This window comes from Oncorhynchus keta, chromosome 9 (genome assembly GCF_023373465.1).
Source record: "Oncorhynchus keta strain PuntledgeMale-10-30-2019 chromosome 9, Oket_V2, whole genome shotgun sequence".
NCBI classification, from domain to species: Eukaryota; Metazoa; Chordata; class Actinopteri; order Salmoniformes; family Salmonidae; genus Oncorhynchus; species Oncorhynchus keta.
The window spans coordinates 10,876,849-10,900,409 of NC_068429.1; the positions used below are offsets into that span (position 1 = coordinate 10,876,849).

General features: G+C 41.0%; 1 protein-coding gene across 2 annotated transcripts; it reads left to right on the plus strand.

The window, feature by feature from the left end:
• Positions 1–1,282: 1,282 nt before the first annotated feature.
• ca9 (carbonic anhydrase IX) lies at positions 1,283–22,998 on the plus strand. Of its 2 annotated transcripts, none has more exons than XM_052525127.1 (12): positions 1,283–1,642; positions 12,482–12,514; positions 14,342–14,512; positions 14,683–14,825; positions 15,768–15,860; positions 16,111–16,177; positions 17,619–17,776; positions 18,271–18,397; positions 19,751–19,834; positions 20,778–20,792; positions 21,052–21,149; positions 21,666–22,998. In XM_052525127.1, exons 1-11 carry the CDS (start codon positions 1,510–1,512, stop codon positions 21,147–21,149), a joined length of 1,122 nt encoding a protein of 373 aa, XP_052381087.1. In that variant the 5' UTR covers positions 1,283–1,509; the 3' UTR covers positions 21,666–22,998. The 2 variants fall into 2 exon arrangements, with proteins under 2 accessions (XP_052381087.1, XP_052381086.1); XM_052525126.1 differs by having other exon boundaries at positions 21,052–21,145.
• The last annotated feature ends 563 nt before the right edge of the window (positions 22,999–23,561 follow it).

Sequence of the window (23,561 nt, forward strand, 5' to 3'; positions counted from 1 at the left end):
TATTGGGGTTGTTGTTAGGGTTGTTATTTGGGATGTTGTGTTATTATTGGGGTTGTTGTTAGGGTTGTTATTGGGGTTGTTGTTGGAGTTTTTGTTATGGTTGTTATTGGAGTTGTTGTTAGGGTTGTTATTGGGTTGTTGTTGGGTTGTTGTTGGGGTTGTTAGGTTTGTTATTGGGGCCGTTGTTAGGGTTGTTGTTGGGGTTGTTATTGGGGTTGGCGTTGTTGTTATTGGGGTTGTTGTTGGGGTAGTTGTTATTGGAGTTGTTGTTGGGGTTGTTGTTATTGGGGTTGTTGTTGGGGTTGTTGTTATTGGGGTTGTTATTGGTGTTGGTGTTGGTGTTAGGGTTGCCAGTGAACAACATGTGTAAGTAATAGTAAAAATCCCTGGCTGTAGTGAATGTGTTTATCTTTCAAAGTACAGTTACAACCCCTTGTCAGGCAGAACAAAGAAGGTGACAAACATGTTTATATGTCCTTGAGTAAGGCACTTAACCCTAATGTGCTCCAGGGGCACAGTACTACTCTGACTGACCCCTATAAAACAACACACTTCACCTATCCGATGTATGTGACAATACATCTTAATTGATTTATTTTTCACTTTGATATTTAATTAATTCCTGACTGCCCTTATCATTACCTGCATTTCTCCTCACTCCATCAAACTCCCCCTCTCACACCTCCTCTTGGCAGTCCTCTGGACTTTGCTCTGTGCAGCTATAGGGACTGAGAGATAGAGAAAGAGAGAGTCTGACAAGGCAGGAGATTAGATAGGGACTGTGTGTGCGTGTCTGTGTGTGTGAAATTGTGCACAAGTGTGTGTGTCTGACCGACTGTGCCTGTGTGTGGGTCTAGTCCAGCAGAAAGAGAGGGAGGTGGGGGAGAACAGGGGATGTGCCAGGCACCTTGAGCAGCTCCTAGGCTCCTGATTGGTGCCTGGGCTGTCCTCTGAGTTGCCTTTAAAAAGCCCAGCCCAGATGTCCTGGCCCTGGATCCAGTAACAGTGAAGGAGAGGAGACACAGGTCAATGAGTGAAGAGAGAGCATGAAGACTGAAGCTGGGCATATTGAAGACAACTTTACTCCTCTTACCTTCTTGCTAAGTGTGCTTTGTGGAAACGTGCTCTGTTGAAATGTGCTCTGTTGCCTAGCTGAACATTTCTCTTCTCAGGACAAAATGACTACTGAGTGTCCGGTTGATAACTAGCTGGGTGCTGTCTCACTGAAGACAGTTTGACTGAACACAGACGGACAGTAGACTTCCTTACATAGTCTATCTGTAGACTACCTGAGAGACAGACAGTAGACTTCCTTACATAGTCTATCTGTAGACTACCTGAGAGACAGACAGTAGACTTCCTTACATAGTCTATCTGTAGACTACCTGAGAGACAGACAGTAGACTTCATGACATAGTTTAACTGTCGACTGAATACCTGACAGACCATTTTCAGAGAACTGCCACAGTGCTCGTTTGACACAGGAGATCCTAACAATACCTTGACCAGATGATTCTCAAGATCTTCCTCACCCTCCTCTTCCTCCACGGTTTGGTGCTAAATGCATCCTCCTCTTCCTCATCCTCCGAAGAGGAGGATGGCGGGAGCAGTGAGAAGGACAGCGGGGAGCATCATCCTAAAGGTGAGTGTTGTGGCTGCTACTGACCCAGCAAGGTGGTGTTATTTCAACTGGTCAGGTGGGATGTTTTATGATGTTTAGTGGTGGTGTTATTTCAACTGGTCAGGTGGGATGTTTTATGATGTTTAGTGGTGGTGTTATTTCAACTGGTCAGGTGGGATGTTTTATGTTGTTTAGTGGTGGTGTTATTTCAACTGGTCAGGTGGGATGTTTTATGATGTTTAGTGGTGGTGTTATTTCAACTGGTCAGGTGGGATGTTTTATGATGTTTAGTGGTGGTGTTATTTCAACTGGTCAGGTGGGATGTTTTATGATGTTTAGTGGTGGTGTTATTTCAACTGGTCAGGTGGGATGTTTTACGTTGTTTAGTGGTGGTGTTATTTCAACTGGTCAGGTGGGATGTTTTACGTTGTTTAGTGGTGGTGTTATTTAAACTGGTCAGGTGGGATGTTTTATGTTTAGTGGTGGTGTTATTTCAACTGGTCAGGTGGGATGTTTTATGTTTAGTGGTGGTGTTATTTCAACTGGTCAGGTGGGATGTTTTACGTTGTTTAGTGTGATTTGTGTAGTAGTGTGATTTGTGATGTGTGTAGTAGTGTGATGTGTGTAGCAGTGTGATGTGTATGGTGCTTCAGAAGACGTTGGCGAAACGTTGAATGGACAGTGGACCTGGTTTCAGTTCAGAAGACGTTGGCTAAACGTTGAATGGACAGTGGACCTGGTTTCAGTTCAGAAGACGTTGGCTAAACGTTGAATGGACAGTGGACCTGGTTTCAGTTCAGAAGACTTTGGCTAAACGTTGAATGGACAGTGGACCTGGTTTTTGGTATTGCATCATTGCTTCATTTCGAGATTAATTCATGATTCACTTTTTTATTTGAATACTTGGTTAAATATAAAAATGTTTTTTTTTTTACAATAATGCTTTTTTTTATTGTAACATCTCAATAAAGACTGTTACTCAAGTTTGTATTCAAAAGCTAGTCTTTCCAGCAATAATTTTCACCTTTTATGCAAGTTTTATCAAAATGGTTTTGATTAAAGTTCATTAAAAAAATATTTAAACCCAAAACATGTGTTTTAAAGCCTGTAAGAGTGATTAGGCAAAGCTGCGGATGTGTGTGGGTAAGCGTTCTAACACGAGGAAAATAGAGCCAGTGTTTTTCACCACTGTCATAATCACTCCTCCAGATCACCTCAGGCTTATTTACCAGTGCAGATAAGTCACCTAATTGTGTCAGACGCAATTACCACCTAGATAAACGAGTCCTTCCTTTAGACTTTGGACAATGGACGAGACATACAGGGGCAGGGAAAGGAGTATTGATTATGTTATAACCTACAGTATTATCTCAAATTTCAACAAATAGTTTGAGGATATTGTTTATTGCAGAGTATTATATTCCAACAAGTGATGACTTAGTGCTTCCTAGTTGAATGTATTTGATTTATTTCAACAGGAGGAGGCCTACACCTGAGATTAGAACACTAGGAAATATTCAGTATTTAACCAGTCTATTGTACCATTTGTTTGTTTAAGCTGGTTAGAGATGTTCCATCATGAAAAGGCATACAGGAGTAATCAAAGTAAGGATTTCAAGATTCAAAATCATATTTTACGTCCATTTCTTTTCATGACATGTAAAACCTTCAATTGTTGCTCTTTATGAATATTCCAATGGCAGCCTAATTTCTTAATTTAATATTGTCACTGTAAAAACAAATTTCCGTCAGGTTGGACTCTACTGACAGCTTACAATTAAGTGCTCGGTCCCAAAGAAAATACCTCAGATCTGAACACAAGTCTCACAGGAATTCATTCAAAAAAATAAAAAAGTTGGAATTTTCCTCAGCCAGTCTGTGGTATTTCGGGGGCGTACAGGCAAAGTCACTGGGATACGTGCTGTATTGGGAGTACTGACAACTAAACCAATGATGTTTCATCGTGGCTGACTCAGTCTGTCTTTGACAGGAAGTTACAAAGCGGAGACAGCAATATGGATAGAATATGTCAAAAAGATAGCTGTCCCTAAAGGACATGCTGTGTTTGGCTAAGTAGACAGCCAATATGGATAGAATATGTCAAAAAGATAGCTGTCCCTAAAGGACATGCTGTGTTTGGCTAAGTAGAAAGCCAATATGGATAGAATATGTCAAAAAGATAGCTGTCCCTAAAGGACATGCTGTGTTTGGCTAAGTAGACAGCCAATATGGATAGAATATGTCAAAAGATAGCTGTCCCTAAAGGACATGCTGTGTTTGGCTAAGTAGACAGCCAATATGGATAGAATATGTCAAAAAGATAGCTGTCCCTAAAGGACATGCTGTGTTTGGCTAAGTAGAAAGCCAATATGGATAGAATATGTCAAAAAGATAGCTGTCCCTAAAGGACATGCTGTGTTTGGCTAAGTAGACAGCCAATATGGATAGAATATGTCAAAAAGATAGCTGTCCCAAAAGGACATGCTGTGTTTGGCTAAGTAGACAGCCAATATGGATAGAATATGTCAAAAAGATAGCTGTCCCTAAAGGACATGCTGTGTTTGGCTAAGTAGACAGCCAATATGGATAGAATATGTCAAAAAGATAGCTGTCCCTAAAGGACATGCTGTGTTTGGCTAAGTAGACAGCCAATATGGATAGAATATGTCAAAAAGATAGCTGTCCCTAAAGGACATGCTGTGTTTGGCTAAGTAGACAGCCAATATGGATAGAATATGTCAAAAAAGAAGAAAGAAAAAAAGTTACATTCTTTTGTCCAAATAATCAGACCTTTGAAAATACTTGAAGATTTTCATTTAGTTTCAAAAACAAGGAATCCTTTAGCTCTTTTAAAACAAGATTTTTGGCATTCGTGGAAGTTGCCCAACAAACTTATTAATTAGGGTTTCAGTGTTTACAAATACCGAAACAGTGAGTTTACTAATCCATATTAAGCACTTGTGAGAACAAACACATTTTCTGTTTATTTTCACACAGAGACATGCTTCCATGATAGTTGTTTGAAAGTAAATTTGGCCTCAGCGGTATTTTGAACTGTCTAAATGAAAGTTCAACATTTACTTTAACACATCCTTGTTGAGGAATAGGAAGGGCTTTCATTTCTAACTCTTATCTTTGTTTTGATACAATAATCGGATGCAGTGGGATTTGGTAAAGTAGTTTATAGAAAAGTATTTACACCCAATTAAATTGTAACCATTGTAACCTAACTGTAATTAATGTTCATCCACCTTATGGGCAATATAAAAGTCGAATTACAGCTACCCAAAAATAAAAGCACATTTGTGCTTCTTTAGCATCTTTTGGTGTAATAATGCAATTATTTCGAATGAGGTGGACTAATATAGTAACATTTATTTGAAATGATAAAAAAATACTGACATCAGGTTTTCCCTTCTACTGACTTACTGTAGAAGAAGTGAGGTACTAAATGCCAGACTGCACATTCTGAATCACAGCACATTCTGCCTTGAGACTTGACTGTACGTTTTTAAAGGCACGTAGAGTCCATTTGCCCTGGCAAAAGGTGCAGTGATTCAGAATGTGCAGTCTGGCATTTCATCAGCCAGGCCTCTTCCACGTGTCAGAGACTCAATAGCAGTAATACACTACTGTCTTCTGTGTGGCTGCCTGCCGCAGAGACACAACCACAAACCAATAGTATGGTGGCTCTTTTTAAACCGTAGAATGAAAAAAAAGAGGCATCACCAATGTTGGGGTAAAATATTGAATTGGAGGTTTTACTGACCAAGTGTTAAACTTGGGGTTCTGCTTGTGGCTTTTCTCAGTGGTACAATAAGTATATCCATACATCAAACAGACAGGTTAATCGACTGAACGTTCCCTCCAAAGTTGTTGGCGAGGTTGTTATAGTAAACTAAAACTAGGGGGGAAAATGTGTAAACTGAAATAACATTTTAAAAAACGGTAACCTTTTGAGAAAATTAAACCTAACTGAAAGTCAACTCAGTCTGGCTGTGTGCAGTGGGTGACTCAACTCAGTCTGGCTGTGTGCAGTGGGTGACTTCTCACCAGTTTCTAAATGAAGTCTGAAGACGTCACTCACAGAACTACCGGTTTCAAAATGAAGGGTCACCTCCCTTCCTAAAGTATGTCTCAGACAGACACAGTGAGGTTTTCACAGTCAAGTCTCACTGCCAGTTGTTCAATGCATCAAACTTCTCACTAAGATTCCTCAGTCCAGTCCTATGGTCTATTCTTAAAGTGGGATAACTGTATTCCAAATTGGATCACGGTTTTAGTGATGTCAACATTCTGATGATATCATCATCAGGCATGTCTTTAGGTGATGACATGCTCACAATGGTGAAACTAACGGAGGAGCTATTTACAATGGAGGCCAGTCTGTCTCCTCGGTCTCACTGGTGGCTCAGGGGCCATGTAACGCAACAATGACCCGGGGTTTTCCAATCAGGCTGTTTGGACCCTTCTACCCCCTTAGGAACCTGGCTCTCTGTCCCGTCTGATCCCTTAGGAACCTGGCTCTCTGTCCCGTCTGATCCCTTAGGAACCTGGCTCTCTGTCCCATCTGATCCCTTAGGAACCTGGCTCTCTGTCCCGTCTGATCCCTTAGGAACCTGGCTCTCTGTCCCGTCTGATCCCTTATGAACCTGGCTCTCTGTCCCGTCTGATCCCTTAGGAACCTGGCTCTCTGTCCCGTCTGATCCCTTAGGAACCTGGCTCTCTGTCCCGCCTGATCCCTTAGGAACCTGGCTCTCTGTCCCGTCTGATCCCTTAGGAACCTGGCTCTCTGTCCCGTCTGATCCCTTAGGAACCTGGCTCTCTGTCCCGTCTGATCCCTTAGGAACCTGGCTCTCTGTCCCATCTGATCCCTTAGGAACCTGGCTCTCTGTCCCGTCTGATCCCTTAGGAACCTGGCTCTCTGTCCCGTCTGATCCCTTATGAACCTGGCTCTCTGTCCCGTCTGATCCCTTAGGAACCTGGCTCTCTGTGCCGTCTGATCCCTTAGGAACCTGGCTCTCTGTCCCGTCTGATCCCTTAGGAACCTGGCTCTCTGTCCCGTCTGATCCCTTAGGAACCTGGCTCTCTGTCCCGTCTGATCCCTTAGGAACCTGGCTCTCTGTCCAGTCTGATCCCTTAGGAACCTGGCTCTCTGTCCCGTCTGATCCCTTAGGAACCTGGCTCTCTGTCCCGTTTGATCCCTTAGGAACCTGGCTCTCTGTCCCGTCTGATCCCTTAGGAACCTGGCTCTCTGTCCCGTCTGATCCCTTAGGAACCTGGCTCTCTGTCCCGTCTGATCCCCCTGATCAAGGTTTAAAGGCGTCCGCTCGCTTCTCAGCCAAAACAGTTTGGAAGAGTTTGTGCATATATTATGAAGACACTTTGTGAAGTTTTTGTTCATTTTGGACTTCAGTGTTTTTTTTACGGCTGTTCAGGCACACATTTTTTTTCAAGTTAAAGTCTATGCTCATTTTCATGCATTTTTTTCATTGAAAAATACTGCATCAAACATCCTAGTTAGATGTAAAATTGCGTGACTAAGATCTCTGAATAACGTCAAAATTAATGACATATTTAAAAAAAAATCTTAGCTTAAGACCCAAATTGCTACAGACCTATATCTATTCTACCCTGCCATTGTAAGGTCTTTGAAAGCCAAGTTAACAAAACGATTACCGAACATTTCGAATCTCACCTTACCCTCTCCGTTATGCAATCCGGTTTCAGAGCCTTCTGTGGCTCAGTTGGTAGAGCATGGCGCTTGTAACGCCAGGGTAGTGGGTTCGATTCCCGGGACCACCCATATGTAGAATGTATGCACACATGACTGTAAGTCGCTTTGGATAAAAGCGTCAGCTAAATGGCATATATTATTATATATTATTATTATTATTATTATTATAGAGCTGGTCATGGGTGCACCTCAGCCACGCTCAAGGTCCTAAACGATATCATAACCACCATCGATAAGAGACATTACTGTGCAGCCGTATTCATCGACCTGGGTAAGGGTTTCAACTCTGTCAATCACAACATTCTTATTGGCAGACTCAACAGCCTTGGTTTCTCAAATGATTACCTCACCTGGTTCACCAACTACTTCTCTGATAGAGTTCAGTATGTCAAATCGGAGGGCTTGTTGTCCGGACCTCTGGCAGTCTCTATGGGGGTGCCACAGGGTTCAATTCTTGGGCCGACTCTCTTCTCTGTATACATCAATGATGTCACTCTCGCTGCTGGTGATTCTTTGATCCAACTCTACACAGACAACACCATTATGTATACCTCTGGCCCTTCTTTGGACACTGTGTTGCCTTCGATACTGTGAACCATCAGATCCTCCTCTCCACCCTCTCCGAGTTGGGCATCTCCGGCGCGGCCCACGCTTGGATTGCGTCCTACCTGACAGGTCGCTCCTACCAGGTGGCGTGGCGAGAATCTGTCTCCTCACCACGCGCTCTCACCACTGGTGTCCCCCAGGGCTCTGTTCTAGGCCCTCTCCTATTCTCGCTATACACCAAGTCACTTGGCTCTGTCATAACCTCACATGGTCTCTCCTATCATTGCTATGCAGACGACACACAATTAATCTTCTCCTTTCCCCCTTCTGATGACCAGGTGGCGAATCGCATCTCTGCATGTCTGGCAGACATATCAGTGTGGATGACGGATCACCACCTCAAGCTGAACCTCGGCAAGACGGAGCTGCTCTTCCTCCCGGGAAGGACTGCCCGTTCCATGATCTCGCCATCACGGTTGACAACTCCATTGTGTCCTCCTCCCAGAGCGCTAAGAACCTTGGCGTGATCCTGGACAACACCCTGTCGTTCTCAACTAACATCAAGGCGGTGGCCCGTTCCTGTAGGTTCATGCTCTACAACATCCGCAGAGTACGACCCTGCCTCACACAGGAAGCGGCGCAGGTCCTAATCCAGGCACTTGTCATCTCCCGTCTGGACTACTGCAACTCGCTGTTGGCTGGGCTCCCTGCCTGTGCCATTAAACCCCTACAACTCATCCAGAACGCCGCAGCCCGTCTGGTGTTCAACCTTCCCAAGTTCTCTCACGTCACCCCGCTCCTCCGCTCTCTCCACTGGCTTCCAGTTGAAGCTCGCATCTGCTACAAGACCATGGTGCTTGCCTACGGAGCTGTGAGGGGAACGGCACCTCAGTACCTCCAGGCTCTGATCAGGCCCTACACCCAAACAAGGGCACTGCGTTCATCCACCTCTGGCCTGCTCGCCTCCCTACCATTGAGGAAGTACAGTTCCCGCTCAGCCCAGTCAAAACTGTTCGCTGCTCTGGCCCCCCAATGGTGGAACAAACTCCCTCACGACGCCAGGACAGCGGAGTCAATCACCACCTTCCGGAGACACCTGAAACCCCACCTCTTTAAGGAATACCTAGGATAGGATAAGTAATCCTTCTCACCCCCCTTTAAGATTTAGATGCACTATTGTAAAGTGACTATTCTACTGGATGTCATAAGGTGAATGCACCAATTTGTAAGTCGCTCTGGATAAGAGCGTCTGCTAAATGACTTAAATGTAAAATGACTTAAATGTGTTAACTAACCTCCAGATGAGCTTCAATGCCATACAACTCTCCTTCCGTGGCCTCCAACTGCTCTTAAATGCAAGTAAAACTAAATGCATGCTCTTCAACCGAACGCTTCAACCAAACTCTCCTTCCAGACTCACATTAAACATTTCCAATCCAAAATGAAATCTAGAATCGGCTTCCTATTTCGCAAACAAAGCATCCTTCACTCATGCTGCCAAACATACCCTAGTAAAACTGACCATCCTACCGATCCTTGACTTCGGCGATGTCATTTACAAAATAGCCTCCAACACTCTACTCAACTAATTGGATTCAGTCTATCACAGTGCCATCTGTTTTGTCACTAAAGCCCCATATACTACCCACCACTGCGACCTGTACGCTCTCGTTGGCTGGCCATTGCTTCATACTCGTCGCCAAACCCACTGGCTCCAGGTCATCTACAAGTCTCTGCGAGGTAAAGCCCCGCCGTATCTCAGCTCACTGGTCACCATAGCAGCACCCACCCGTAGCAATTCTTCCTTTGGCCGCCTCTCCTTCCAGTTCTCTGCTGCCAATGACTGGAATGAACTGCAGAAATCTCTGAAGCTGGAGACTCTTACCTCCCTCACTAGTTTTAAGCACCAGCTGTCAGAGGAGTTTACATTTACATTTACATTTAAGTCATTTAGCAGACGCTCTTATCCAGAGCGACTTACAAATTGGTGCATTCACCTTATGACATCCAGTGGAACAGCCACTTTACAATAGTGACTGTTCACAGATCACTGCACCTGTACATAGCTCATCTGTAAATAGCCCATCCAATCTACCTCATCCCAATACTGTATTTATTTATTTATCTTGCTCCTTTGCACCCCAGTATCTCTACTTGCACATTCATCTTCTGCACACCCTACCATTCCAGTGTTTAATTGCTATATTGTAATTACTTTGCCACCATGGCCTATTTATTGCCTTACCTCTCTAATCCTACCTCATTTGCACATGCTGTATATAGATTTTTATACTGTATTATTGATTGTACACTGCTCAAAAATATAAAGGGAACACTAAAATAACACATCCTAGATCTGAATGAATGAAATATTCTTATTAAATACTTTTTTGTTGAATGTTGAATGTGCTGACAACAAAATCACACAAAAATTATCAATGGAAATCAAATTTATCAACCCATGGAGGTCTGGATTTGGAGTCACACTCAAAATTAAAGTGGAAAACCACACTACAGGCTGATCCAACTTTGATGTAATGTCCTTAAAACAAGTCAAAATGAGGCCCAGTAGTGTGTGTGGCCTCCACGTGCCTGTATGACCTCCCTACAACGCCTGGGCATGCTCCTGATGAGTTGGCGGATGGTCTCCTGAGGGATCTCCTCCCAAACCTGGACTAAAGCATCCGCCAACTCCTGGACAGTCTGTGGTGCAACGTGGCGTTGGTGGATGGAGCGAGACATGATGTCCCAGATGTGCTCAATTGGATTCTTGCCACATCTCGCATTGATGTGCCATCCTGGATGAGCTGCACTACCTGAGCCACTTGTGTGGGTTGTAGACTCCGTCTCATGCTACCACAAGAGTGAAAGCACCGCCAGCATTCAAAAGTGACCAAAACATCAGCCAGGAAGCATAGGAACTGAGAAGTGGTCTGTGGTCACCACTTGCAGAACCACTCCTTTATTGGGGGTGTCTTGCTAATTGCCTATAATTTCCACCTGTTGTCTATTCCATTTCACAACAGCATGTGCAATTTATTGTCAATCAGTGTTGCTTCCTAAGTGGACAGTTTGATTTCACAGAAGTGTGATTGACTTGGAGTTACATTGTGTTGTTTAAGTGTTCCCTTTATATTTTTGAGCAGTGTATGTTTGTTTATTCCATGTGTAACTCTGTGTTGTTGTATATCGAACTGCTATGCTTTATCTTGGCCAGGTCGCAGTTGCAAATGAGAACTTGTTCTCAACTAGCCTACCTGGTTAAGTAAAGGTGAAATAAATAAAATAAAAATGTATTCTGACTATTTTGAGGAAGTGTCTACTGGCTACGGTGTCTCAAAATGGACAAACGGTACTATTGCAGCTTTTTTCAAGTTTTTCAAGTGAAAGTCTTTTAAGTGAGTATGCGAGTACACTCGTTAGGTTCTCTACTGTTCGGTTCTCCGCAAGGCGCCAGCCGAACTGAAGCATGCCTTTACTGGCAGGCTGGATAATATACTCATTCACACAAGGGCATACAGTGGGGATTGATAATGGACTCATTCACACAAGGCGATACAGTGGGGATTGATAATGGACTCATTCACACAAGGGCATACAGTGGGGATTGATAATGGACTCATTCACACAAGGGCATACAGTGGGGATTGATAATGGACTCATTCACACAAGGGCATACAGTGGGGATTGATAATGGACTCATTCACACAAGGGCATACAGTGGGGATTGATAATGGACTCATTCACACAAGGGCATACAGTGGGGATTGATAATGGACTCATTCACACAAGGGCATACAGTGGGGATTGATAATGGACTCATTCACACAAGGGCATACAGTGGGGATTGATAATGGACTCATTCACACAAGGGCATACAGTGGGGATTGATAATGGACTCATTCACACAAGGGCATACAGTGGGGATTGACAATATACTCACGCACACAAGGGCATACAGTGGGGATTGATAATGGACTCATTCACACAATAGCATACCGTTAGGATTGTGTGTGTGGTTAAAAGAGTAATAGCAAATATCTGCGTCATCCAGAACCAGAGTGCTCAGATACCTGGCTCTTTCAACTTGGCTGCTTCCTTTTTAACCATTAGAGGAACCTGCGCTGATGAAATACATCCTGAATGGTTGACCAGAATTGTACAGTTATGCCTAAATATGTACTTTCGTCATAAATGGATATGTATTGGGTTAGCCTAACACATAAGAATGGGTTACAGTTGTTCCATGTCCCAGCCTTATAATCCAAGTTATTTTTTTGATGAGTACATTTGCCAATCTCTGTTTGGTTGCTGCAATAGCCTGATGTTGTTTTAGCATAGTTCTGCAATTAACTTTAATAGACACAATATTTCAAGATCAGATGAGACAACTTGTTAGCCTGAAGCTTTAGCCACAAAACAGTTTGAATGATTATTCTCGAATATAACGGCAACTTTTTTTGTAACCAGTAAAATTATAAACTCACAAATGCATATATTCATGCTTGCTCATATTGTTTTTCTGCCTTTCACTACAAATCACTGATGAATGAATCCTCTTCCCTCTTTTTCTGCAGGTGTCCCTCATGGTGGACACTGGGGCTACGAAGGTAAATATACACAACCGTTGTTATTACGAGAATACGTGCACTGTATCCTTCTCTCTGCACAGGCTAATCTTGATCTGCCTTATCAGTCCAACTATCAGTTACCAACACAAGTCTCTTTTTCTGTCGCTCAAAGAAAGGCTTATCATGTCTGTAATAAAGAGAGAACCATATGTTGTTTTAGTTACGGTGGTAAAATAAGATCATAATGTAAGCCAGAGATGTCAACTCTACCAATACTCAAGACACCTTACTTGGAATCTAGTCTTCATTGATATGAGTGGAACATCCCACTGTACCTGTAGCTTGGTATTACTTAGTGAGAAGAAGCCATAATGTAAGCCAGAGATGTCAACTCTACCAATACTCAAGACACCTTACTTAGAATCTAGTCTTCATTGATATGAGTGGAACATCCCACTGTTAATGTCCACCTCCACGATCAATCTTGTACCTGTAGCTTGGTATTACTTAGTGAGAAGAAGCCATAATGTAGCTGAATGAGTGAAGTTAGCGTGACCTAAGATCGATAGTTATTAAACAGTTCATTGATAACAATAATAATTGTGTTTGCTATTGTTGATCTCTTTATGACTGGTTGTGATCAGGAACTTTAATTTATATCCTCTTGTTACAGGTGTTAAACTAAACACATTAATACTCCCACTTAATTAATCAAATATTGTCGTCCTGGAGTTAAATAAGACGGTATACAGCTTATTCATTACTATTTCGTGGTGGTCACCACTCTTTCCTGGTGGTCATTACTATTTCCTGGTGGTCATCACAATTTCCTTGTGGTCATCACTATTTCCTGGTGGTCATTACTATTTCCTGGTGGTCATCACTATTTCCTGGTGGTCATCACTAGTTCCTGGTGGTCATCACTATTTCCTGGTGGTCATCACTATTTCCTGGTGGTCTCACTATTTCCTGGTGGTCACCACTATTTCCTGGTGGTCATCACTATTTCCTGGTGGTCACCACTATTTCCTGGTGGTCATCACTATTTCCTGGTGGTCATCACTATTTCCTGGTGGTCACCACTATTTCCTGGTGGTCATCACTATTTCCTGGTGGTCATCACTATTTCCTGGTGGTCATCAATATTTCCTGGTGGTCATCACTATTTCCTGGTGGTCACCACTATTTCCTGGTGGTCATCACTATTTCCTGGTGGTCATCACTATTTCCTGGTGTTCATCACTATTTCCTGGTGGTCATCACTATTTGCTGGTGGTCATCACTATTTCCTGGTGGTCATCACTATTTCCTGGTGGTCATCACTATTTCCTGGTGTTCATCACTATTTCTTGGTGGTCATCACTATTTCCTGGTGGTCACCACTATTTCCTGGTGGTCATCACTATTTCCTGGTGGTCATCACTATTTCCTGGTGGTCATCACTATTTCCTGGTGGTCACCACTATTTCCTGGTGGTCATCACTATTTCCTGGTGGTCATCACTATTTCCTGGTGGTCATCACTATTTCCTGGTGTTCATCACTATTTCCTGGTGGTCATCACTATTTCCTGGTGGTCACCACTATTTCCTGGTGGTCATCACTATTTCCTGGTGGTCATCACTATTTCCTGGTGGTCATCACTATTTAGTATTTAATGATTCCTTACTAACTTTTTCTTGCTGGTGTTCATAGTTTCATTTTGACACTTGAAGTGTCATGCATATTGACTTCTGGGATTTCCTGTGTAAATCTCATGTGCAAAAAACTTGTGTTCATAAGAAGAAAGCCGTGTCTTATCATTAACTAAGTCACACTGCCGAAGGGCCATTGTTCTGTTAATCATTTCCCCACATCCTACTGATAGATCAAGCTGCCTGGTCCTCTGAGTTCTCACACTGCAGTGGAAAATCCCAGTCTCCCATTGACATTGATACGAGGAGAGCCCTCTATGACCGCAGCCTGCCACCCATAACTCTGGAGGACTATGATCTGACAGACAGCTCAGCATTGACACTGTTGAACAACGGCCATACCTGTAAGTTCCTGGCTGTCCAATATGCATTATATTGACGGTACAAGCAACATTTATTAGGCAACATTTTTCCTTATAAAGCTGTACCAAAACGTGGATGGCTTTGCAGAGGGTTCTACACTGGAAAAACGAAATAGAACCAAGTAGTTGTTGTGCCCTGTGTGTGTCTCCAGTGCAGCTGGTCCTGCCCAACACCATGCGCATCACCAGTGGGTTTGACAACGAGTTCCGGGCCGCCCAACTGCATTTCCACTGGGGGACCAAAGAGGTGCCAGGATCTGAACACACCATAGATAACGTCCATTTCCCTGCAGAGGTGAGGAAGTCAGACATACTGGGGAACTGAAAAAATGCCCCAGAATTATTGCAGGTTCAATTAGTTTAAACTCAAAATCATTTTATTGCCCATCAAATGTATATGTCAAGACAGGAAGTTGTCTTTGGCATGTGGCTCATTGTCAAAATACTAAAAGCGACAACACTGACAAGACAACACAGCTATTTTAGTATTTTATTAGGACCCCATAAGCTGTTGTGATAGCATCAACAACTCTTCCGGGGTTACGCAAAACATGAAACATGACATAATACAGTACATTAATAGACGAGAAGAGCTCAAGGACAGAACTACAGAAATGTATAACAAGAAAAAAGTTCTGTACTTACTCAGTACTGAGAAAAGAAACCTAATATTCTAGGCTTTTAACATTTACATATTTACACATTCTAGGGCTTTTTCATTAGCATATTTACATATTCATATATTCTGTGGCTTTAACATGTACATATTCTAGGATGTTACCATTTACACATTTACATATTCATATATTCTATGGTCTTTACCATTTACATATATACATATTCATACATCACATTTACACCCAGAAGCACCGAGGGCATCACTTACATGATTCACTACTAACTCTTTCTAGCTGGTGTTCATAGTTTCACTGACACTTGCAGTGTCTGTACTGACTCAACTCTGAGAATAAAAACTTACTATTCAAGGCTTTTAACATTGACATATTCTAGGCCTTTAACATGTACATATTCATATATTAAATGTATATTCAGTAGCATCAAGGCCATCACTTACACATAGCCTACATATCAATACATGCATACAACATATTCAGGTCAAATAGGGGAGAGGTGTTGCTTTATCTGATTTTTGAAACCAGGTTTGCTGTTCACTTGAGCAGTAGGAGATGGAAGGGTGTTCCGTGCAATCATCATGTTCCCATGCTTCTCTTCCCAGATCCACATAGTTCATTACAACTCTAAATATGCAAATCTGTCCGAGGCAGCCAGCAAATCAGATGGCCTGGCTGTATTAGGGGGCTTCATCGGGGTAAGTTATTCCACACATGTAGAATTATACCAGTACCCTCATAATAACTCATCATGGTGACTCAAAGGTTTGAAGTGTCATTAGTCTATTTTCAGGCACTACTATTGGATAAGATTCGAGGATAAGACAATTGTCTTGGGTTTCACACACTTAAAAACAGACATTAATCAGAAGAATCCTCGAGATGATTAAATAAATTATACAGAAGTAATCACTTTAATCTGCTTCTTTCTGACTCTTTTTGATTAAGATTGGTCTTCATGAGAATGACAACTATGAAAAGATCCTGTCTGCGCTCGCTGATGTCAGCATCGAAGGTAACCCCGTGATACACCTCTAGCCATAGACCTTTTTTTTTGTGGCCAAAACATTGTGTACTACAACGTTGGATGTAGTTTACATACTCCTTTCTTGAAATGTCCAACAGATTGGAGACTGTTTTCTCATTTATGCTTTCTAGGTTCACAAAATGAACATAGCAAGATCATTTTAGAAAATTGACTGAAAATTAAACTGCACTGTATTACTGAGAATCTAATCTTGGAAACGCAGAACTAAAATCTTGCATAATTGCATCAGATGCTCCATTAGCTTCTAGGGGAGATATATGAGAAAAGATGCTAACAAGATGAGCAAAGTCTTCACCCCCCAAACAGAAACTCTCAGCAGGGTTGGGGTCAATTCGGGAAAATTATATTCTAATTCAAATACCTCTACCTGTAAATTCCATTTCATTAAATTAAATTCCAGGTTAGTCTTTTAATTTTAATTTTACATTTTTTTTCCTATCAATTCAAATGTTAGGTAAATTCCAAGAATTCAATTTCCACTTTGGTATTATCCCCAACAGGTATTATACCTAACATATGAATTCCAATTTGAATTCAGTGGCTGTACAACATTTACCAGATTTGACATCTGCAGAAGTAAGAGCATTCATAGTTCTTGCGCTTCAGGGGACTGTCATACACATTCAATACTCGTAGAGATTCAGGGCTAATTACGAGCAACTGGCTAAATGAAAAAAAAAACAAGACTTTACCTTTTCTCAGATTTTGGAATCCATTACCCGGTGCTTGACATAGGAACTCAGCCACGATAACATGAAGTAAAAAGGCTGTATGGTTTCCCCACCTGCATCTCCACTTCAACCATTCATTTAGCTCCATGAGCTTATCCTACAACTGTCTTCACTTCTTGTGGAAAGCTTCCCCTTCCATAGATACGGAAAGAGGTCAATGGAACTCAACCAAAACAAATGGGAATGCCATGGAAACGGGTTGGGGAAAGATCCCGAATCTCCTCTTTCCCCCCCAGCAAACTTTGCCTGCATTTAAGCTAATGTTTATATATATTTCACACTATGTTGAGGTAAAATCAGAGTATAATGCTTGTATGGATGTTAAACCCAATACATGTTCACGTCATCGCCACCAATCAACTGCATTACAGTTAAAAACAACATTGACTACCACCACCGATTTCTGTATGCTAGCTGCGAACGGGAGTCAGCATTTATGTGCGTCTGTCCACAAGAGATTACTAAGAACCCCCATGGATTTCTCACATTCTTAGTGATTAGATTAGATAGTACTTTAATGTCAGTTTTCACGGCAATGTGTATTCCATAAAGAAACTGTAGTGCGTTAAAAGAAATCCACAACAGAAGGAGAGACATAGTCATGAAGGAGAAACAAAATGACAGCTTAAGGACCCACATGGTCCACACAATTGATGAACTATTTTACACCTTTCCAGAGTCTAACACTGAGATCCCTGCCTTCAATGTCCGTCATCTTTTGCCAAACAAGCTGGAGCGCTTCTACAGATACAATGGCTCCCTTACCACTCCTCCCTGCTTCCAAACTGTCAACTGGACAATGTTCAATGATACCATCACAGTGTCCAGGAGGCAGGTCAGTAATGATACCATCACAGTGTCCAGGAGGCAGGTCAGTAATGATACCATCACAGTGTCCAGGAGGCAGGTCAGTAATGATACCATCACAGTGTCCAGGAGGCCGGTCAGTAATGATACCATTGGGTACAGGAGGTAGGTCAGTAATGATACCAGGGTTTCCAGGAGGCAGGTTGGTCACCAACCAAGGAGATTGATTTATAGATTGACATGAATACCTCCTTGAGAGTACAAGAGATCCACTACTACTTGTACTGTCTGTATTTTCATGTCTAAAAATAGATCTTCAAACAAGATAAAAAAGAACCTTTAGACAGAGCACTACTAGATACTGTTTTAATTTGTTCTAGACATTTATTAAATTCAATTATATGGTAATCTGTTTGAAAACTGTGTGGGTCATGTGGGCTGAACATAACAGTAGAATCTATCTTCAATCTACAATATGATCATGGTTTTCCATGTTGATGGTGCCCATGTTGTGTTCTCCAGTTGGGTGCTCTGGAGGACACCCTGAAAGCAGGCCAACACCAGCACCTGACCAAGAACTTCAGAGCACCTCAGCTTCTACATGGGAGACACGTCCTCGCCTCGTTCACAGACACTCCCACCATAGTCGGTTAGTAAACATCATCCCACTATGCACACTTGACGTGTGTTCCCCCTCAGGCAACCTTGCTGTCTTGTGAGACATTCACAAACTATAGACCAACGTCATTTGAGAAGCTGAGCCCAGGTCAAGGGTTACGTTCCTGGTTGCACTTATCTTACAAGCCAGAGACTTTCTGTTGAGGTTTTGTATGTAAACACGACACAGGTTTAACAAGACAGGAACCCAGTGTGCCCTTAACAGGTCTTAGCACTTGATCTTAGCACTCTATACATGTTGTTCAGTCTCATGACCAGAGCACACATGTACATACATATACTTCATGTCAAATGGGTTCATGTATGACCTTGTAAAGGTTGGGAGTACTTACCTTTCAGAAACAAACTCACCACTCAAAGACAGGGGTATTGCATGGTAACGTGCAACCTTCACGAGAAAATCTGAAAATTCCTTCTTCTACATGATGCATCTCATATTATTGGTGTGACGGTTGCATGCGAGGCCGCAGGTGGTCGACTCTAGGGAATTTTGTCATTTATTTGTTTATTCATTCATGTTCTTCTGACCACTACACTATTCACATTGATATTATTATTCATATTATTACGGTTATTACAGTTATTAATATAGTTAGTATCAATATGATCAATAGTATTAATAGTATTAATATTATTATTAATATTATTATTAATATTATTATTAATATGATTATTATTAATATGATTATTAATATGAGTATTAATATGATTATTATTAATATGAGTATTATTAATATGATTATTATTAATGTGAGTATTATTATTATTACTATGATTATTAATGTGAGTATTAATATTATTACTATGATTATAAATAGTATTCTTATTATTAATATAATTATCAATACTATTATGATTATTATGATTATTAATAGTAGCATTATTATTAATATGATTATTAATAGTAGCATTATTATTAATATGATTATTAATGTTATTGCTATTATTAATATGATTATTAATGTTATTGCTATTATTAATATGATTATTAATGTTATTATTATTAATGTGATTATTAATGTTATTATTATTAATGTGATTATTAATGTTATTATTATTAATGTGATTATTAATGTGAATATTCATACTATTACTATTATTATTAATATGCTTATTCATGTTATTATTATTAATGTGATTATTAGTGTGAGTATTCATATTAATATTATTAATATTATTATTATTATTATTATTGATATTATTATTACAATTGTTATTATTCATATTATTATTATTGATATGGTTATTAATAGTATTATTATTAATGTTGTACTTTCTATCTATTCCCATTAACATTGAGATAAGTCAATGTTTTTGCTTGCAGTTGCAGGACATCCAAGTATCTCTATCAACACCTTGTCGGAGACTGATGCCTCTAACAGTGAAGGGCCATCAACTGGGCCATCTGGTAAGCAAAGTATGAGGGCTAATAATCACGTGTTGACTATGCAGGCCCCAATTGCCATCCATTTAGAAAAAAATATGGTAGCCTTGTCCCAGATCAGTTTGTGCTATCATTTCAACATGGTTTGGCATGACAAAGAGTGACAAGGAGTTGATAAGTAGCTGACCTGAGCACAAACAGATCTGGGACCAGGTTAAAACGCTGGTGAGCACAAACAGATCTTGGACCAGGTTAAAACGCTGGTGAGCTCAAACAGATCTGGGATCAGGTTAAAACGCTGGTGAGCACAAACAGATCTGGGACCAGGTTAAAACGCTGGTGACCACAAACAGATCTGGGACCAGGTTAAAACATTAGTGGTGCATAGGACAATTATTCTCTGGACGTACATGGGTTTTAATAAGGGCAGGTGGCGCATGGTAGCCATACTCCCCTTATCTTAATGTTTTCTTGAACATGCTCTTAGGCTGTTTGTCATACAGTTAACTGGAGTCCTGTGTGTACTGTGCGGTGTGTACACAGCATCTTGACTTTTCATTATTGATGTGATTGATGTCACTGGCTTTGATTCCAGAGCTTTTATTTGTAAAGGTAAACTGTTATTGGAGTAGAGACGCTGATTTTGGGTCAGTACTTCATTTCCCCCACTAAAGGTTAAAGTTAGGATTGGGGGAGGGGAAGCTGATCCTAGATCTGTACCTAGGGGAAACTTCACCCCGGAGCACTATTATCAGTGTCTGACGGGGCGTTTAGATGTAGATTGTACATATCAGAAGTTAAACAAGGCCTTGTGCTCTGAGCTGATGTTAAACGTTCACCATGCTGACCTTACCTGTGTGACAAGAACACAGACTGTTTATATGTAGGACTGTTTAACATTTTACATGATGGAGTGTATGTTTTACATGCTTTAATATACATCTGTCTTTTTGTCATGTTTCTGTAGAGGTCCTGGCAAGAGGTAAGCTGTGCTCAACGGTAATACAAATCCAACGTGTACAACTTCTAACTAAATATAAGATATACAGTTTAAACTGTTTAAATACTTTCCCATGTATTCACTTCTTAATTAAATAAAGTTATTAAAAAACAAAATATGTAATTGATAACTGATGATGTTACATTTTCAAAATTCAGAATTGGTTTGTAACTGCCCTATGAAGGTAGGTTTTATAAAAACATCTACATGGTAAAAATCTAATTTATCCCTTGATTTACAGGAGATATCTTGGCCATAGCCTTCGGAGCTCTCTTTGCCATCACTTTGCTGCTGTTCACGCTCTACGCATACCAACAGCGTAAAAGATACTCTAGGTAGGTAAGACGTCTTGATTTTCTCATTTCTGACAAATTATGAGTTCTGGTGTTGTTCCCAGCATTTCCCAGAATAAAGACAGTCTTTGGCCTGCCTGTCCAATCATAAAACCAAAAGTCCATGGAAAGAAGCCTCTGTTTTGGTATGCAACAGATCTTCATTGCTGAAGACCAAATGTCCTTCGTCAAAGACCAAAATGTCCTTCGTCAAAGACCAAAATGTCCTTCGTCAAAGACCAAAATGTCCTTTGTCAAAAGATTGTTTGGCTAAGAATAAGTCGTTTTGTGACCCTTTGTTCCCTTGATTCCGGGATTCGTCATGTTTTCTAATGATTGGACCCTCTGCACCCAACATACTATACAACATACTGTACATGCACACAGCTATACAACTGGTCAATATCGACCATTGTTATGTCATACCATACGGGTTACATGTACACTCCTATGCCTTTGAGTTAAGCAGAGGCTGCAGGTACACCTTTTGTAGACTAAGTCTGTGTATTTCCTTTCTCTGCAGTATCAAAAAGGACTCCAGGCAGAACGTTATCTACAAACCAGCAACTAAAGAAGAGGCATAGATGTCACTGGAAAGGAGTCCTATTCAGATTCCATATTCAAACTATTTTCAATAGGAATTAAAGAGATTATCCAGTACTTTTGTAGACTTTTTAGCCTAGAACTAGGTACCTGTGTAGACTTTTTAGCCTAGAACTAGGTACTTTTGTAGACTTTTTAGCCAGTAGTTCTGAAAGTAGCTCTCACAAGCCAAAAGTGGTCCCTGGAAATTGCATACTATATCAGATTGTGTGCAGATACTGTATGAGCAGCACGTTATCGCTCTCTCGCTCGCTCTACTGTGGTGCATGATGTGCCTCTTGCTAGCTGTCACTATTATGAAGAGGGGTTGAAGCTCATTAGTTGAAATCAAACTGGAAAATGGAGGGAAAATGGACAAATACAGCTTCCCGAAAAACAGTCGCTTTCAAGCTCGTGATTTCATGGCTAATTACAGTAAGACAGTAATTCTGATAATAGATTTATTCATGTATGAACTGCACATTGACACATCCAGCCCAAAGTGGGATGTTTAAAACATACTTAGTCGTTGCCAATGTTTCGGAGGCGGGTGTCTTTAAAAGAGTTATGATCGAGAATTCATATTGCTCAAACCAAGTTTGACATTTGCTCAGAATTATTGTTTTCGCCTTTTGTTACTCATGCAAAGTGGTTTAAGTATGTAATACGTGTCAGTGGAGGCTGCTGGGTGGAGGACGGCTCATAATACTACCTGGAATGGGGCGAATGGAATGGCATCAAACACATGGAAACCGTGGAAACCATGTGTTTGATGTTGTTGATCACTTTCCACCTAATTCTGCTCCAGCCATTACTACGTGCCTGTCCTCCCCAATTAAGGTGCCACCAACCTCCTGTGATGTGTGTATATGGTACTTGTAGAAGAACAACTGTAGTTACCACCTGAGTAAGAATGTATACAATGTGTTCTATTTAATTGTGGTGGCAAAATTATAAGATGTTCATGAACTTCAATACAATTGACTTACTGTCGAAGAAAGTCAAATCACTTTTTCCCAGGGTGTTCACTTCGTTACAAGTACTAGAGCTGCAGATGAAAGTGTTATGCTGTATCGTGTGTGTTGGATATCATGCAGGAAGTGTTTTATATGAGTTGTTGTATTGTTATTACTATATATCCTCTAATGTATGGACACTTGTCACTAAAACCTTTAAGTTGTTTTGTAGTTTACCTCTCAACCTCTCCACAATGGTGTATACTGATGTGCAATTGGACCTTGAAATGTACAATAAATGTGTTATATTCTTATAAAGTCTGTCTCATAGGCCATCTATTAACTATGAGCATTACAAATCCACCAAAATGGGGATTAAATGAAGCCATAGCACCTACTGTGTCATTTAGTTAGTAGGGTCAATCAATCATCAGTAAAATGCTATCGTAAATAGCTATTTTATTTAACTAGGCAAGTCAGTTAAGAACAAATTCTTATTTACAATGACGGACTACACCGGCCAAACCCAGATGACCTGGGCCAATTGTGCGCCGCCTTATGGGACTCCCAATCACAGCCGGATGTGATACGAACCAGGATTCGAACCAAGGACTGTAGTGACGCCTCTTGCACTGAGATACAGTGCCTTAGACCGCAGTGCCACTCAAGAGCTATATAGTAATACATTTTATGGTTTCTCAACAATGTATAAAAAATAAATAATAAAAAAACTATCTACTGTATTCCACATAGCATTTATAGTAATAGACATGGTTTTTTAAGCAGGGTTTCTGTACAGCACTTTGTGACATCAGCTGATGTAAGAAATGCATTTTAAAATAAATGTGATTGACATACACAGTGTGATCAGGGAATCATAC